This window comes from Camellia sinensis, chromosome 2, assembly GCF_055761805.1.
Source record: "Camellia sinensis isolate YWXY chromosome 2, ASM5576180v1, whole genome shotgun sequence".
In the NCBI taxonomy this organism is placed as follows: domain Eukaryota; kingdom Viridiplantae; phylum Streptophyta; class Magnoliopsida; order Ericales; family Theaceae; genus Camellia; species Camellia sinensis.
Window position 1 is genome coordinate 155,176,437 of NC_138962.1, and position 18,063 is coordinate 155,194,499.

General features: G+C 38.1%; 1 protein-coding gene and 1 pseudogene across 6 annotated transcripts in view; one reads left to right on the forward strand and one right to left on the reverse strand.

Annotated features, from left to right (window-relative positions):
• Positions 1 to 2,670: 2,670 nt before the first annotated feature.
• Positions 2,671 to 3,996, reverse strand: LOC145819175 (NADH dehydrogenase [ubiquinone] iron-sulfur protein 1, mitochondrial pseudogene; annotated as a pseudogene).
• Positions 3,997 to 7,522: 3,526 nt separating this feature from the next.
• LOC114319652 (putative disease resistance protein RGA3) overlaps positions 7,523 to 18,063 on the forward strand; it is a 37,655-nt gene continuing 27,114 nt past the window's right edge. Inside the window, exons 1-6 of one of the 6 annotated variants that reach the window (XR_014361868.1) lie at positions 7,523 to 12,154; positions 12,763 to 12,964; positions 13,069 to 13,236; positions 13,348 to 13,745; positions 14,185 to 14,809; positions 15,008 to 15,484. Coding sequence is in view for 1 of the 6 variants with exons in the window: in XM_082915856.1 (XP_082771982.1) it covers positions 7,832 to 12,092 (4,261 nt within the window). In the remaining 5 variants the exon portion in view is untranslated. Of the gene's footprint in view, positions 12,155 to 12,762; positions 12,965 to 13,068; positions 13,237 to 13,347; positions 13,746 to 14,184; positions 15,485 to 18,063 lie in introns of those variants that run through there. The other 5 variants (XR_014361867.1, XR_014361869.1, XR_014361871.1 and 2 more) reach the window with 5 other exon arrangements.

Below are 18,063 nucleotides of genomic sequence, written 5' to 3' on the forward strand. Positions count from 1 at the left end.
AACCTGATTGGAAAATGAGCCACTGAAGATGAGATGAGATGCCATTATTGACTTCTCTAACAGCTCTTTTAGTTTTATTTTTTCCATTGAAGTACAGATACAGATATGAGTAAAAAAGTAGCAAAACCTGGTTGGAAAATGGACCACCGAGTAAAATGAGATGCCACTATTGACTTCTTTCACTATAATTATGCTGATACCCTTATTTCATGGTTTTGATTTTGATTTTGATTTTTGATTTTGATTTTTATTTTTAAAAAAAGAGTCAAGTCCCACGACACACATCTTCATTTGCAGCTAGGTAGGTGGCTGATTTATTGGAATTTACTTTTCAAGAGCATTCTTTAGAGAGAGTATGTTTTGTTACTTGATCATATAAATGATGTAGAAGTGCAATTACTTGAACAAAGTTCCCATCCATTTTTCAGATAAGTTGATGTTCTGAGGCATAGTGCTAGTTAGGCCCTTCGACATAATACCTTCCAAAATAAAAAAACTATGGAGTCAAGTCTAAAATGTTCTTTTAGACAAGGGATTTTCAAAAGGAAAAAGACGGAAATACATATATGTGGACATACATAATATATCCATACCATAGATATATCCAAAGCCTTAATCTCATTTATCTCTTCTAATTTCTTCCCACTATTGTGTGCAGTGATCCGAACTTGTGGCCTTTGTTTGCACATCTAATTGTGGCACTAAAGCCATTGCAGCGTCTGAAGATACCTTTACAGTTTGACTAGAATTGAGATCTCAGTGAATACTACTACTCCTTGAATTGAAATTAATGCATCAGTGTGAATAAGGAGACATTTTGTTTCGGTAGGGTGAGTGTGTTGTATTAGAGGGTATTGAAAAACACTGCACCTGCTCATTTTTGTAAAGTTGGTTTGCATAGTTTTGGTACTGAAAAAGATTGACAATTTGAGATGTATATACGTGTGAATATGTACCTTTCTTGAAACAAAATGGTAAAACTGTTAATTAAGTTTTTAATAAGCTACTAGGTGAGGTGACTAACAAATTATTGGATCAAAAGTTGCTAACTTTTAAATGTCTAATTTTTCAGAAATTTGATTATTATAGAGGCACTTGTGATGGAATATAAATGGTTAGTGAACCTATGCTTTATCATACTCTTACATTTGTACCTAATCCATAAAAGAACTAGAAAATGATTTTTAAAATTAAAAAAAAAAAAAAAGGCTAGAAACCAAGAAGTCCAACAAGAATGAAAATTCAGCAATATTAAACATTATTCATAAAAGGCCGGCCTCTCTGTATTCACATCTCTTCCTGATCACATCCACCAATTATACAGAGAAATTAATAAAAAAGTAGGTAGCAAACAAACTGGAAAAATGGCCAATGAGATGACACTCCATTATTGTTGACTTCTAATTTCTTCATACCCCTTCTTTCACCACTTCCTCATTTGCTTTTGGTCACTGTTAGTGTATATTAGTATAATAGTGTTAGCTTTATGTTAGTGCTTTAGGCTCTTTCCATCATGAGCCATCATTCCGTTGTCTGAATTGTCCAAATCCTCTCCTATATAAGGAACCTGTAACCATTGTAATTCAACGGTATGAATAATATACAATTTATTTCTCTCTTTCTCTATACATTGAATTCAACATGATATCAGAGTTAGGTTAAGAACTTAGTAATTCCGCTTCACCGGCGGGCGGCAGCCTCGCCTTGGCCGCCTGCCGGACAAACCCAATTTTCCTAATTTCTTCTTCCATGACCCAAATACTCACCCAAAGCCCTCAGGCTAGAAAGCACGGATACGGATACGAGATACGGATACGATACAATACGGATATGGCGATACGACAAAACTTAAAAAAGTAGGATACGGGTACGACTAGGATACGTTTGTAAAAAAATAAAAAGTAAATAAATTATTAGCAATGAGTTACACATAAGCTCAAGAATGTTAAGAAACCACAGTAACTTTATAATGCAAAATACTAATATTTAAGAATTAGATATTAATTTAATCCAGTAGCTAGTTTAGGTTTTAAATTTTCAATAGGTCTTGCAAATATTTCATTTCATTATCAAGTCTAATATGTTGATATTATAATATCAAAACAATCCAAAACTTGACCCTATGCTTTTTCCTTTTGCACTAGTCAAAAATATTCTATGCAAGTTTATTTGCTTATTTATTTATTGATATTTAATTTTACTATTGTTATATTATCTTGTTAATCCTTATTTCTATGTAGTTATAGGAGACATGCATGATACAATGAAGATATGTCAATTTGATGAATTCTATTACTTTAGCTTACTATGTTATTTTTATAAAAAAAAAGAAGCAAATTATTGTAAAAATATTCTATTTATCCTTGTAATTATATTATATTATGATGTTATGCAAGAAATGATACAATTCTAATTTCGTAAAAGGAGTAATTCGTGACTTGGAGCATTTGATACTTCAAAATTGATTAAGAAGTATCCGATAATATGTGACTTGGAGTATCCGATACTTCAAAACTAAGTATCCAATACTTCAAAATTAATGAAAAATTAATTAAGAAGTATCTGATACTTTTAATAAATATCTGATACATACCCGTAAGTATCCAAGGAGTATCAGTATCCGATACAGATACGATACGGATACGTCTTTCTATTTGAAGTATCCGTGCTTCATAGCCAACACTGAAAAAAAGTAGCTGGTTGTCTCTCATCTATCTGCAAGAGATTGGGTGCCACATTCCTTATCCGAGACCGGATAGCGCCAAGACTATCATAAGGCAGGCGAACTCCTGCCACCTCAGACAAAGCTCTAATTATTTTCCAATCATCCCTCGCATCCCCAACAGTGGGAACTGCAGGTAGAGTTTGTTGAGCACACCCTTCTGTATTTTCATATATCCCCTCCTCTGTGAATGCCGATGCTGGGAAAATGACATTAGCATGATACACACCCCGGTCACCGTGGTGGCACTGATAAACCACAAATGCATCTTTAGGAAGTTTCTCCAAGCTCGCATCATCAGCACCCATCAAATACAAGAACTTTGCAGTTTCAATGCTATTTTCAGATTCTGGCACGAGTCCAAGGTCAAGTGCAGCTGCCTGCACGGCATTTAGAAGCAATACGTTGAGACCATTCCAGTCCGGTCTGATGATATTACCGTGTTTTGCTATAGTTTCAACAGCAGAAAAAATTGCATCTTTGTCCTCCCTCTCAAAGATCCCAGCACCAACAATAGCCACATCAAGTACATCAAGCACTGCCCATTTTGTTGAAGTGGGAGACAAATATATTTGTTTAAAACTCCTCCACCACGGCCCATTTTGTTGAAGTGAGAGACAGATATATTTGTTTAAAACTCCTCCACAACACACACAACGCATCACGCAGAGATCTCTCAGCTTCATCAAGCACGTGGTTGCTTGCACCTCTCAATACTATTGTGCAAGCCTGACCCATTTCAACGCCAGAAAAGTGGATCAGCACATGGGAAGTGGATCGCGTCCCACTCCCTCCTTTATTTTATTTTATATACTCCCTCCGTTTCAAAATATTAGTCCCTTATTCTATTTTTTATTGTCCCAAAATATTAGTCCCTCTTCAGAAATCAAGTACAAAAATAATATAAATTTCCTATTTTGCCCTTCTTTTAAATTAATAAACAATATAAAAAGTACAATTATGACATTGATATTCCCAAAAAATGTACTATCAAAAGGATAATTTTAGAAAATCAACTTTTTTCAAATGTAATAATTGTACTACCAAAAAAAATTAAATTCCCCAAAAAGGACCATTATTTTGGGACGGAGGGAGTATATATATTCTCTCCTCACTCTCCTCCCTCAGGCTCTATCCACCCACAAAACATTATCATCATCATTCCACCTCCCTCTTTTTCTAAACAATTTTTTGAACAAACAAACCAACAAACCATGTGCTGGTTTTACCCACATCAATGGGCCAACTGTCACCCACGTTGCTCCACTTCCCATGTCAGTAACTCATCATCAATAGTTCAACTTTCAATTAAAAAAAAAAAAAAACGCATTCACCATTCACAATCAACTAGTTTTATTCATGACAAGATTCAACCCCGATCAACATACCTCTTTCTTTTCAAAAAAAAAAAAACCACAAACCAACACCACACAAAACCACCCTGGCGGCGAAGATTACACCCCAACTTCATTTGCCACCAGCTTCGTTCCTCGCCTTCGCAGCTCTTGACGACTCTGCCTGGGTCTTGGCCGCACTTCCAAATGTAATTACTCCCCGCTGGCCGTCAAATGCGGAGTATGAGGGCACTCCGAATCGGGCCTTGGAGGTGACTTGCCGTTTCAGCTCTTTATTCTCCTTCTTCAATGAGCTGATCTCTCATCGAGCATCTTTATACATACATTGCAGCAGGGAGAGTTATGCTAACAGTTGATAAACTTCAACCGTCCTGTTCTGTAGTCGATGGGACAAGTTCGTGACCGCAGTCATGGTCTCCACACATGACTTTAGTGTATATGAGTTAGCCTCGATGTCTGATTGTGTTGCCATTATTTGCTCCACTGACATTTCTGGATAGCTGAGCACAAGGGACAATAGAAAGTCGCTTGGTTGAGGTTCAAGGACAACAGTACCGGTTATCTCTCTTGTGGACTCGTTGAGATCTGGAAAGAGGGTGAGCGAACCAAGGGAAGAGGCCATGTTAGCGGATGCAGAGGATGCAAGCGAAAGGGGTTGCAGAGTGGTTTGTAATCTTTGTGCTCTGTCTCTCTCAACAGTCTCGGTTTGAAAAGAAAATGAAGAGAAAAAGACGACAGAGAGAGAGCGAAAACCGAGGCAGACACGACGCTCTGTTGGTCACGTGAATCGCCGTGTGTCCGGCGCGACGTTTGATGGCTCGCCGCGTGTCAAGGCACGACTTTTGACAGCGAGGCACTCCTTTTTAAGGCGAGACTGACATATATATATATACATATTTGTATATATATAGACACGACCACACAATGTCTTTTACAACGGTACAACACGACCACACAGTATCTTCTACAACAGTTCGACACGATCATACAGTGTTTTCTCCAACGGTCCGACACGACCACATAGTGTCTTCTACAGCGGTTCGACACAACCTCACAGTGTCTTCTACACCGGTCCGACACGAGCCATACAGTGTCTTCTACACCAGTTTGCCACAACCATACAATGTCTTCTATAGTGGTTCGACACGACTACGCAGTGTCTTCTCCATCTGTCCGACACGACCACATAGTGTCTTCTACAACGGTCTACCACAACCATACAGTGTCTTCAACCTTGCTCTGACACGACCATACAATGTCCTCTACACTGGTCTGACACGACCATACAGTGTCTCCTATCCTATTTTATTTCTTAGTTTATTTTTACGTTTTGTTACTCTCTTCAAACTGAAGTTGGTTGGTTCCTATCCTCCTTGAGTTTGAGGGGGGCTGTTAGTGTATATTAGTATAATAGTGTTAGCTTTATGTTAGTGCTTTAGGCTCTTTCCATCATGAGCCATCATTCCGTTGTCTGAATTGTTCAAAATCCTCTCCTATATAAGGAACCTGTAACCATTGTAATTCAACAATATGAATAATACACAATTTATTTCTCTCTTTCTCTATACATTGAATTTAATAGTCACAACTTACACTCTTCAGCTACTACACATTTGCAGAGCTTCTTTGAACTGGTTGTTTCTTTTATCTCTGTATTGCTTTGCTTTTGAGGAGTTTATGACTTTTCATATCCTTTACAATTCCAAAGTTGTTTGAAGTTTGCAGAGTTTCAGTCAGTTTTTATTCATAAATGAGAGGGATGTGCTTGACGTGATGAGACTTTTCAAATTGTTGGAACGACTCACCATCATCAGTGGGTATGGCAGTACAAAATTTTCAACTGGGTTGGAGATGTTTCGTTCTCCAAAGTGGTGTTCATGCAATTAATCCTAGTAGGGTCATTTTATACTCATTTATGAATTTCCAAACATCTCCATGTTTGTTATTTTCAAATCAGGTATGGATATTATTGACAGGTCTTTTAGTTGTAAGCTTGGTTCATTAATTAGCATCGGGTAATTATACTACTTCCTAAGCACTTCTCTAATGTTTTCTCAATTTGGAAGGAATTTATTAATATGCATCATTCCCCTTCTAATCTGCCTTAAAGCTGATTATTTTCTTCACATTATTTATCATTAACCAACAGGTCCTAAGAAATATCATCATTGTGACAAAATGAAAGGCCTACCAAATAGCACCTTGTATTTGACAATCCCTTTTCTTTGAAATTTCTTCGAAAACAGTGTCTGAGTTTTCCCCAATGTCCATCTTTTCCTCGATTTCAATTTTTTATTTTTTATTTTAATTTTCTAAGTAATAATGACCCACAAAATTATGTCCGAACAATTTGCAATTTTAGTGTATCCTAGGCTTCCAAGGATATTTGATTGATTTGACCCAAGTATCAACACTGGAGAACTGCCACTTTATTTTCTTTGGAAACATAAAATAAAACCCACCTCAATTGCAGATTCTCGAAAGATAAATCTTTCACAAGGTTTGGTACATCAGCCAGCATACAAAAGTTTGCAAATGGCAATAGCAATGTTACTGAGTCTTTTTTTAATCCAAAATTTTAAGCATATATTACAAAACAGTGCCTGTACTGGCACCTTCTTCAAATTTTCTTTTAACAATTCTGTATTACGCTTCCATTTTCTTGCAAAATGCTGAGTACCGTATCCAAGACTTGGTCTAATAGCTCCTTCCTTGTTGAATTGAATTGAATATGAAAGAAGAAAAAATCCATTTTCATTTGACAAAATATTTTAACAATCCAAATCTACCCCTAGTTTTTTGTGGAAATATTATTTACAAGTAACATGGAATGGAAGCCTTTTGTTCAAGTGTGAAAAAGGAGACAATTTGTTTGGCTGGGCGAGCAATCGAATACTAAATGAAAAAAGTTGACAATTTCATACGTATTTCTTGAAACAAAATGGTAAAACTGTTAATTAAATTTTACTAAACCACTTGGTGAAGTGACTAATAAATTATTGGAACAGAACACTAGGATCATATAGCTCAAATTTAGAGAAGTTGCTAACTTTTAAATGTTTAATTTTTCAGAAATATGATTATTATAGAGGCATTTATGATGGAATATATATAATTAGTGAGCCTATGCTTCATCATACTCTTACATTTGTACCTAATCCATAAAAGAACTAGAAAAATGATTTACAAAAAAAAAAAAAAAACAAAAAAAACAAAAAAAAAAAGACTAGAAACCAAGAAGTCCAAGGAGAATGAAATTCAGCAATATTAAACATTATTCATAAAAAAAAAAAAAAAGGCTGGCCCCTCTCTCTCGCTCTCTCTCTCTCTCTCTATCTCTCTCTATTTTCCTAATCACATCTACCAGTCAAAATGTGGTGTTGACCATCTAGCACGACTAAACAAAATTGAGAAAAGTAGGAAGCAATGAGATGAGACTCCATTATTATTATTGACTTATTTTTTCTTCATATCCCTTCTTTCACCAATTCCTCATTTGCTTTTGATCACAACTTACAACCTTCAACTACTACTCATTTGCAGAGCTTCTTCAAACTGTTTGTTTTTGATGAGTTTCTGACTTTTCAGATCCTTTACAATTCCAAAGTTGTTTGAAGTTTGCAGAGTTTGATTCTGTTTTTGATCTCTGTATTGCTTCGTTTCTTACCTTTCAAGTTTGTAGAGGTTCTTCAGTCTGTTCTTGATATCTGTGTTGCTTGGTTTCATTACCTTTCCTTCTTTCAAAACAAACACCATGGATGTATTTGGGATCTTTATCTCCCCATTCGTACAAGCTATGGTTGATAAATTGTCCTCTTATTTTAGCAACTTAGTGAGCACAGCCGACGTTGGCACTGGCATCCAGAATCTGAAGAAGGCATTAGAGGATTTAGAGACTTTGTTGGCTGATGCAGAGAACAAACAAATGTACGACAAGGATATCAAAAAGTGGCTAGAAGAGGTTCAACCTTTGGCTTATGATGCAGATGACTTATTGGATGATTTTGCCACTGAAGCTCTCGAAAGGAAGCTAATGGCGGAGGAGACGACGATGGGAAGAAGACCAGCTAAGTTTCCACGTCTCTCTTCTATAGTTCCATTCAATTTAAAAACTGGGTCAAAGCTAAATGAGATTACTAGTCAATTACAAGAAGTTGCTACAAAAGGAAAAGATCTTGGTTTAGATAAAAGACTTGTTGGGAGGATGTCTACAGATTTACGGCAGAGATCACAAACTACATGTTTGAGGGAGCCTCACATTCATGGCAGAGATGAAGCCATCAAGCAAATTATGGAATTGCTACTTGGGGATGCACCTACTGGAAATTTTTTTGATGTAATTCCTATTGTAGGAATGGGTGGGATCGGCAAGACTACACTAGCTCAGCACATTTACAATGACGACAGAGTGGAAAAACATTTCAATCTAAAAGCATGGGCATGTGTATCTGATGACTTCGAAGTTATGAGAATAACAAAGGCAATTCTCGAGTCGTTCACTCACGGTTCATGTAATTTCAGTACCTTAAATGAGGTGCAAGTTCAACTTAGCAAAAAGTTGGCAGGGAAAAAGTTTTTGCTTGTCCTAGATGATGTGTGGGACTATGGACGTGACGGGTGGAATTTGTTACGATCCCCATTTGGAGCTGGAGCACCTGGAAGTAAAGTCATTGTGACAACACGAGACAGAGGTGTTGCAAAGCAGATGGGAATGGATAAATATCACAATTTGCACAACTTATCACATGACGATTGTTGGTTAATCTTTGCCCAACATGCATTTGAGAATAGAAATATCATGGAATGCCCAAAATTGGTATCGATTGGTAAGAAAATTGTTAAGACCAGGTGCAGAGGCTTACCCTTGGCAGCGAGGGCCCTTGGCAGCTTATTATGCTGTAAACAAGAACATGAATGGAAAGAGATACTAAACAGCAATATATGGAATGAGGAAAGTGGCGTTCTCACAGCATTGAAATTGAGCTACCTTCATCTCCCTGTCCATTTGAAGAGGTGCTTTTCCTACTGTGCAATTATCCCAAAGGACTACGAATTCATGGAGGAGGAATTAGTCTTGCTATGGATGGCTGAAGGTTTAATTGAGCAACCAAACGGTGGAGACCAAATGGAAGATTTAGGCCTCAAGTATTTTCACGAATTGGTGTCAAGATCATTTTTTCAACCGTCAAGTGGTAACCAATCGCAGTTCATAATGCATGACCTCATCAATGATTTGGCTCAAGATGTTGCAGGGAACAAATGTTTTAGATTGGAAAATAATTTAGGGGGTGGCCGGCAGAACAAGATTTCGGACAAAGCACGCCATGCATCTTATGTTGCTAGCTATTATGATGGAATCAAAAAATTTAAAGCTTTCGATGATGCCAAATGCTTACGAACATTCTTAGAATTTTTGCCAAAACATTTTCACTTTGTAACGAAGTACTTGATGCATGATTTGTTGCCAAAGTTAAAATGCTTGCATGAGTTGCGTTTGTGTAGTACTGGGATAAATGAGCTACCAGATTCCATTGGAGATCTAAAGCATTTGCGGTACCTTAATTTATCCAATTCTGGGATTAAAAGGTTACCTGACACAGTGGTAACTCTCTACAATTTACAAGTCTTGCTTTTGAAATATTGTCGTAAACTTGAGAAGTTGCCTCTAAATGTGGAGAGGCTGGTGAACTTGCGCCATTTTGACATGACTGGCGTGCATATTCCATCATCAGAAGAGATGCCACTACATATAGGTAAATTAACTAATCTCCAAACATTGTCAAATTTTATAGTGGGTAAAGATTGTGGGCGTAAAATAGGAGAGTTGAAAAACCTATCACACATTCGAGGGGCAATACATATATCAAGACTAGAGAATGTCAATGGTGTTAGGGATGCAAGGGATGCCAATTTAACGTCTAAGGAGTTAAAAGAGTTATCACTAGAATGGGATGAATCTTGTAGTTCACAGAATGGCATAGTTGAGAGGGATGTGCTTGATGTGATGAGACCTTTCATATTTTTGGAACAACTCACCATCTGTGGGTATGGCAGTACAAAATTTCCAAACTGGGTTGGAGATGTTTCGTTCTCCAAAATGGTGTTCATGCGATTAAAAGGTAGCAAATATTGCACATCTTTGCCACCACTTGGACAACTACCCTTGCTTAAAGACCTTTACATTGAAGAAATGAGTGCAATAAAGCACTTGGGTTGTGAGTTCTTTGGGCAGCAGTGTGGTGCCAAACCTTTCCCCTCTCTAGAGAGACTACGCTTTGAGTTTATGCCAGAATGGGAGGATTGGTCTGCTTTTGAAACAGAGGGAGTTCAGTCGTTTGGTCATCTCAGTGAGCTTTCCATCATAAATTGTCCCAAACTTGTTGGAAGATTACCAAATGATCTTCCTTGTCTCAATTCTCTCAAAATTGATGGTTGTCCGCAGTTGTTGATTGATGTTTCGACCCTCGTTCAGCCATCACTTGCATCCTTGTCGATGAATAATGTTATGCTCCCAAGCCTTCCAGCACTCTTAGGGACGAAGAACACGATTGAACTTGGTTCCCTCACCTTGGATATTAGCCATGTTACAGCTCTTGACTCCCTCTGCAATCCAAGCACAACTGATGAAAAGTTACTGGCTAATGAAATGTCTAAGCATCTGACTTCAATAACTGCTTTGAGCATTTCTCATGTTGAAAAACTGGCGTTCCTACCAACATGGTTTACTCAAGATTTGATGGGACTCGAGAAATTGAACATTAGTAACTGCCAAGAACTCATAACATTGTGGCGGAATAAGGTGAGAATGCAAGTATGTCTCCCTTCCCTCTGCCATTTGAAGATTTCTAATTGCCCCAAACTGGTTTGCTTGTTTGAAGAAGAGCAAGAAAAAGAAGGAGAAGGTTCGACAAAGCAGCAACATGAGGGGCTGCCTTGCATGATGATACTCGAGTATTTAACAATTGAAAAGTGTGGAATGCTGAAGAAATTGCCACAAGATCTGCACACATACACATCTCTTGGGGTGCTTAGAATCGACGGTTGTGCAAGTCTGATCTCTTTTCCAATGAAAGGTTTGCCATCTATGCTGAGAGAACTGAGCGTTTCAACGTGTAATGCTTTGGAGTCCCTACCCGAGTTGACGACACTCAATAATCTGCTACATTTGCAGGTTTCTTGCTGTAAATCACTCACATATTTATTGTCAATAGGTGGGCTACCATCCACACTAAAACAACTTTGGATTCATTCGTGTGCAAAGCTGGAGTCATTTTTTGCAGAGGAAGGGATCAAAATTGATTGTCCATCTCTTGAAACTATTCATATCGATTTTTGTGGGAGACTCAAATCTTTACCTGAAGCCAATAATCTCAGGAATCTCAGTGAATTACGGATGATAGGTTGTCCTAATCTGGAGCCCCGGTCACTTGGTGGTCGTGATGAGAACAACAACATCAACCAACTCACTTCGCTTCAAAAGCTGTGTTTAGTTGATTGCAGAGCAGGAATGGTCTCCTACTTTGTCAAGGAAGGGAGTTGCCCCACCAACATCACTTCACTTGAAATCAGGAATTTGACAAGGGACGACGTCGGTCAACTTCCACTTCCGCCTCCATCCCCATTAGAGTGGGGTTTGCACAAACTCTCTTCTCTTACAAAACTCGAACTTGAAGGCCCAGATTGTCCGTGGGGAGATACGGTGTCCTTTCCAGAAGAAGGGATGTTCCTGCCCACCTCTCTCATCAATTTGACCATCAAACGCTTCCGAAATCTGGAAAGACTCTCTTATGAGGAGTTTCAAAACCTCACCTCTCTCCAACAACTTTATATCTGGTTTTGCCCTAGGCTCGCGTCCTTTCCAAAGGAAGGGTTGCCTCCCTCTCTTTTGCATCTATGGATCTGTGACTGCCCTAAGCTTGCGACCTTTCCAGAACAAGGCTTCCCTCCCTCGCTTTTGTCACTGGACATCAGGGGACGTATTCCAATACTGAAACAGAAGTGTGTAAAGGGGAAAGAATATTGGCCCATCATCCGATACATTCCTCGAGTGGATATACGTTAAACTGCCAACTGCAAGGTACAAACATACAAACACAAAATCTGTTGTACCATTTTTATTTATTTATTTGTTTTCTCATTACCAATATGACAAGTGTAAGTTTACTATCTATTTCTTTTGGATTGTAAGAGCGTTCTAGTTTATTGTGAATGTTGAAATTATCAATACATTACTGATTAATTAACACACTACTCTGTTTTACAATTCATTCTTGTCTTTTCCTTTCAATTCATTCTCTTAATTTTCCCTTAATAATGAATGGATAATTTTCATTCTCATTTGTTATTTTATCTTGCATTATTCATAGGTGTTGATGGAAAAATTGCCCTATTCGTACTTTTGAAAAAAGTTTTGAATTGTGCGTTTGGTTATGAGTTTTAAAAATAATTTTTGAGTTGACTTTTGAGTTATGTGTTTGGTTATGAGTTTTGAAATTTGTTTATTATAATTAATTGTTGTACAGTTAAATTCACTACAAGAAAAAATGGATATGGCATTGCTTTTGTATGCTTTATTCTAATTTATGATTGCTTGTTTTGTACAAAGATAAGATGAGATTAATTTATATCAAACAAAATATTGATAACATAAATAATTTTATTTATTTATTTTTAAATTTTTGATAGTTTGATGGGTTACTCAGACACTATCGGTTACTATGTGGAGTTGCCACTAAACAAGATACATCTCCACTACTTAGTGGTGGACATTGATCACATCGACGACTACAATTGGGGTGGCGCTGCTCTAGTTACCCTCTATAGATACGCTAGTGTTGTCATGCACAGTTGAGAGATGACCATCGAAGGGCATTAGAAACGATGGAAGGTACAATTTACTGTTTTATGTCATTTCTACATTGCACATGTCATTTATGCATTTATTCTGAAATTTTTGCCTCATCTTGTACTAATCAACTCTTTGAATTGTAGATCTAGAGCTTTGAGTATTTTAGGGCAAATATTCCTGACGCTCAAGAGATGGACTAGCACGTCGTCTCTTGGTCCCGACAATACTTCTGTTAGCATCACCGCTAGGCCCCACGGTTGTCGAGCTTTTACAAGTTTAGATAGTATTTCGACATAGTGACCCCTAATCAGGCAATTGGCTTAATCCCTCTTCAATCATGTACTATGTTGCTTTCATTCATTATGCTATGAGATTTCTAAACTTCATGCTTGTCTTGTTTGTGACTTGGACGTTGTGGATAGGTGTGGCATCGAATACTGTGATGTGCTTCATTGCGGTGCTCGACATCACTCTGGTGAGTTGGAGAGGATTTTGCTAGAGGGCCCTTTCTTTTGAGTTTGGTATTTCGACAAGCGGAGATGCTGCTAGTCTATGGGGATGGTTGCCCCTAGAGTGCCTGCCATGGTACCAGATTGCATACGGACTACTGACACCTTCACTCCAAAGGACATCATACCAGCTATAGAGGGCACCAATGTAAAGATCTTCTCTGGTGTGGCATCTAATTCCTTCATGACCACTACTTCCATACAAAGTGAAGGCAGAGAAGCATATATGGCACAGTACAATCCATCTGTCCCCAATATTGTGATCAATTCATTGCGTATGCACCTTGTGTGAGATAGGCGCGTGTGTTTGTGTATGACTACTTCTCTTTTTTTTATGAAAAATGCTAGGAACCCACCCTTACGAATCCTGAATTTACCTTGAACGTGTTTCTGTAGTGGAAATTGAATTGATGAAGTGTGGGGTCTACATATGAAATGAATCTAAGCCATTGATTTCTTTTTTTAGTAAATTCTAGGTAGATAAGGGTGAGTTTGTAGTATTGTTGCTTTTTTATAGGAGGCAGAGTTATTATTTCATTCGACTAGTTATTTTATTTTATTTTTTATTTTTTTGCCATAATTTCATTTTTACAAGTTTTTATTTTCAAAACCATAACGTTAAAAATTTTAACCAATTGAGATTTTACTATGTTAAGGGTGAGCATGGAAAGGAAGGATCAAAACTGCTTGGTATTTGCAAAGAATTGGAGTACTCAGTGCTAATTCAGATGTTAACTGTATCTTCTGCAGGAATGGAGTGGAAACTGTCATTCATGTGCTGCTGTGCTGCCCTTTTAGTTGGAGAGTTTGGTCCAATATTATTGGGTGGTGGGGAGTATCTTAGGTGCAGCCGGGGTCAGTTTCTGGACTTTTTCAGTGGTGGACTGGTTATAGATGTAACAACAAACTGAAGGTGCTTTGGAAGATCATTCCAATGGCAGTGCTATGGTCTATATGGAAGCAGAGGAATGAAAGCCTTTTTAATGACACACAGGTGGACTTGGAAAAGTTGTGTGAACTTATCAAAACACGGATTGCATTGTGGTTCAGAGCTTCTAGTCTTTCTTGTTGCTATTCAGTCAACTTGTGAACTAGTAGTCTGTTGGTGCTTCACTGGTTTGCTGCTGCACTGATGGGGTGAATCTGTGAACTAGTAGTTTGTTGGTGATTCACTGGTTTGCTGCTGCACTGACAGGGTTTGCTGCTGCTAATGAGTTGCTGTTGTGTTGCTATGCTTTATTGTGAGGTGTTGATGCTGATGCTGCTCATGCCTTGCTGATGTTCTGCTGCTCATGGTTTTCCTCTGGTTTTATTGTTTTGCTCTGGTTTTGTTTTGGTTTTTGTTTCTCTTTGTTGGCTTCTCACCAACTAGGAGGTTGGAGCTCAGTTTTAGCTCCAAGCTCCACTTTATTGATGTAACTTTTCATACTTTGTATGGGCTTATCATTAATAAAGTCTTTTGTTTTGCCGATCAAAAAAAAAAAAGAAAAAATTAGCTTAGACAATAAAATCCAACCAACCACCATCACTAACCATCACAATAATCATAACACATTTTAATTATTTTGATTAGGTCATATTAAAGCCCTACGCTTTGGGGTATACAGTTTTGCATTGAAGATTCTGCTTCAAAATTGTTCAGGAGATATTTCAGTTATTGGAGACATTGTGGAGGAGATTAATATAATTTGCAACAGCTTGAATCCTTTACGGTGTTCTTGGAAGAGAAGAGAAGCAAACGGTTGGGTTAATGCTTTAGCATTTGAGGCTGACAACATAGTGGATGAATCTTTTGGATGGACTCTGCCTGCTAAACTTCCCATCCTTCTAGAACATTCCAATTATTAGTTGTCTCTGTTTTATCCAAATAAAAAAAGAAGTAACTCATGCAAGGGGTCCAACACCATCCAACTTGCTCACACTTCAGCAGTTAACATCCCATGCACTGTCGGCATTCATAGCTTTATTACAATTTCTTGGGCACTCCAAGTTACGGAATGTAATCATATAGTTGATTTTTTCTAATAGAAACCATGATGCTTCTACTGTATTTTATTGCTTACTACCTTAATAAACAATTGGAGTTGTAGCTATTTGATTGTATTATAGCTAAATCAGCACAATTTCTGTTTTATCCAATTTGCTAGTCCATTAGACGTCCCACCAATCAATTATTTCAGCTATTAACTTGTACATTAAGGGCAAATTAGTGCTGTTTTTTTGGCAGTGTAGCAGTTTCTTTAATGAAACAACATGAATACATATGAAAGAAGAAGTCCTGAGCCTTGTTTTAAGTCCCTGGATACACATCTTCATTTATAGGTGGTTAGATTTCTGATTTATTAGAATTTAACTTTCTTCTACTCTGTGCCACATGGCCTAACCGAGTGTTCACATGGTATTCACTTTTCAAGAGCATTCTTGATGTTAGTATATTATTATATGTCAGTGTTTAGCTTTAATAATTAGTGTCCCCTTACTTTATGCTTTCGGTGCCTCAATTGGCATCATATGTTGTCTTCTCCTCTCTATAAAGAGAGTGTACATCTCTTTGTAAATATACACAGAAATACATAGAAATACAGAATTATTCATTTGCTCTCTCTCCCTCTCTTTATCAAACTATTGTTTCATGGTATCAGAGTTAGGTTAACAACTTAGTAATTCCGCTTCACCGGCGGGCGGCAGCCTCGCCTTGGCCGCCCGCCGGACCTCTACACATACCTTCACTCCGCTACCACAAATTCTGCTCATAGTCCACCTTCTATGGTTTCAGGGTTAAGCCCAACACAGGCCAGACAAGCTCTAGATCTTACCACCATGTCTTCGAGCTCAGGCTCCATCATGGACCGGGCCGATCCGGTTAACCCGTCTAGGCAAGTAACATGGTTGGTGAGAACACTACTGAGCCATGAATGGGCATACTCGGCTGTCCTTTTCTTAATTGCCACCACAGAGTCCATCACTCTATCCATTGACAGTTCCATCAACTCCAGGCAATCTGCTAGAGCCCCTTGCTCTCTCTTGTCGTTGATCCGATGGCTGATACCGCCTGCTATCTCGATAGTCTTTCGTATGCCCGATGCGGATTTCTTCAAGAAGGCCTGCAGCAAATCAGGGCCCTTCATTTGCATCAAAATTTCAGGGGGAGCAATGTTTACTTTGCTTACACTCTATTGGGTGTTCATGGCTCCGGCCATCTCTCCTATAATGGAGCTCTTGCAGCCGTGTTCACCGAAGGGTTGTGTTCACTGAAGGGTTGATCTTCTTCTTCATTTCATCATTTGGGTTGCGCACAACACTTGCTCAACTTATTTCAAAACCAGTCCGAATCTCCTCCATCACTGGAATCGGACTCTTCCTTACTTTCATTGGTTTACAAAACAACCAAGGCATTGGACTCATCGCCGCTTACAGCTCCTCCACAAACCCATTCTTCTTCTTTTTTATTTTATTTTATTTCTTTCTTTATCATCTGTGGGTCTTTTAATCTCTCCTTCACGCATACCCTTTTCCCGAAGACAAAGCTACCAATCAAAGAATAAATGTAACATAACAAAAAAAAAAAAAAAACAAAAAAAAAAAACAAAATCCTTACAAGTTTTAAAGCCATGGATACTTTCTGCATTCTCTTCTCTTTCTTTCTTTTTGCTTTTCTTATCATGACACCCACATGGGCATGTCCCTTTGCTTTTGACAAACAATTTTTCTTTTCCTTCCTCTTATTCCCGTATTTATCCTTTTCCTTTTTCATATATATATATATATATATTTTTATTCCAACAAACAACAACACTTTTTTTTTCATTACTTAATTTATTCTATACTTTAATACCATGAGTTGTCTCACTTTTCACCATCCTTTTTTTTCAAAAACTCTTGCTGATTCACATTACTCCCACTTTACTTTTATTTATTTTATTTTATCTTCCTTTTTTCGTAATCAAAAAAAAACAAAAACAAAAACAAAAACAAAAACAAAAACAAAAAAAAAAACAAAAAAAAACCTTTCTCTCATTTTTTTTTAACATCTTCACTTTGTGTTGAGCTATTTTGCTCCACTTTATCAATCCCTTTATTTCAACCTCAAATAGGTTTCTATCTTCACACCTCTTTGAGTTTGAGGGGGGGTTATACATATATCATGGTGAGCATGGTTACACACTATGTGAACCACCCAAGCTGATGAGCATGGTTCTACAACGGTCCGGCATGACCCCGTAAGCTGATGAGCATGGTTCTACAACGGTCCGGCATAACCCCGTAAACTATCCCGACATTGATTCCGGTTAGCATCTACATCGGTCCGGCATGACCCCGTAAACTGTCCCGACATTGATTCCGGTTAGCTTCTACATCGGTCCGGCATGACCTCATAAACTGTCCCGACATTGATTCCGGTTAGCTCCTACAACGGTCCGACATGACCCCGTAAACTGTCCCGACATTGATTCCGGTTAGCTTCTACAACGGTCCGGCATGACCCCGTAAACTGTCCCGACATTGATTCCGGTTAGCTCCTACAACGATCCGACATGACCCCGTAAACTGTCTCGACATTGATTCCGGTTAGCTTCTACATCGGTCCGGCATGACCTCGTAAACTGTCCAGACATTATCTGCTACAAC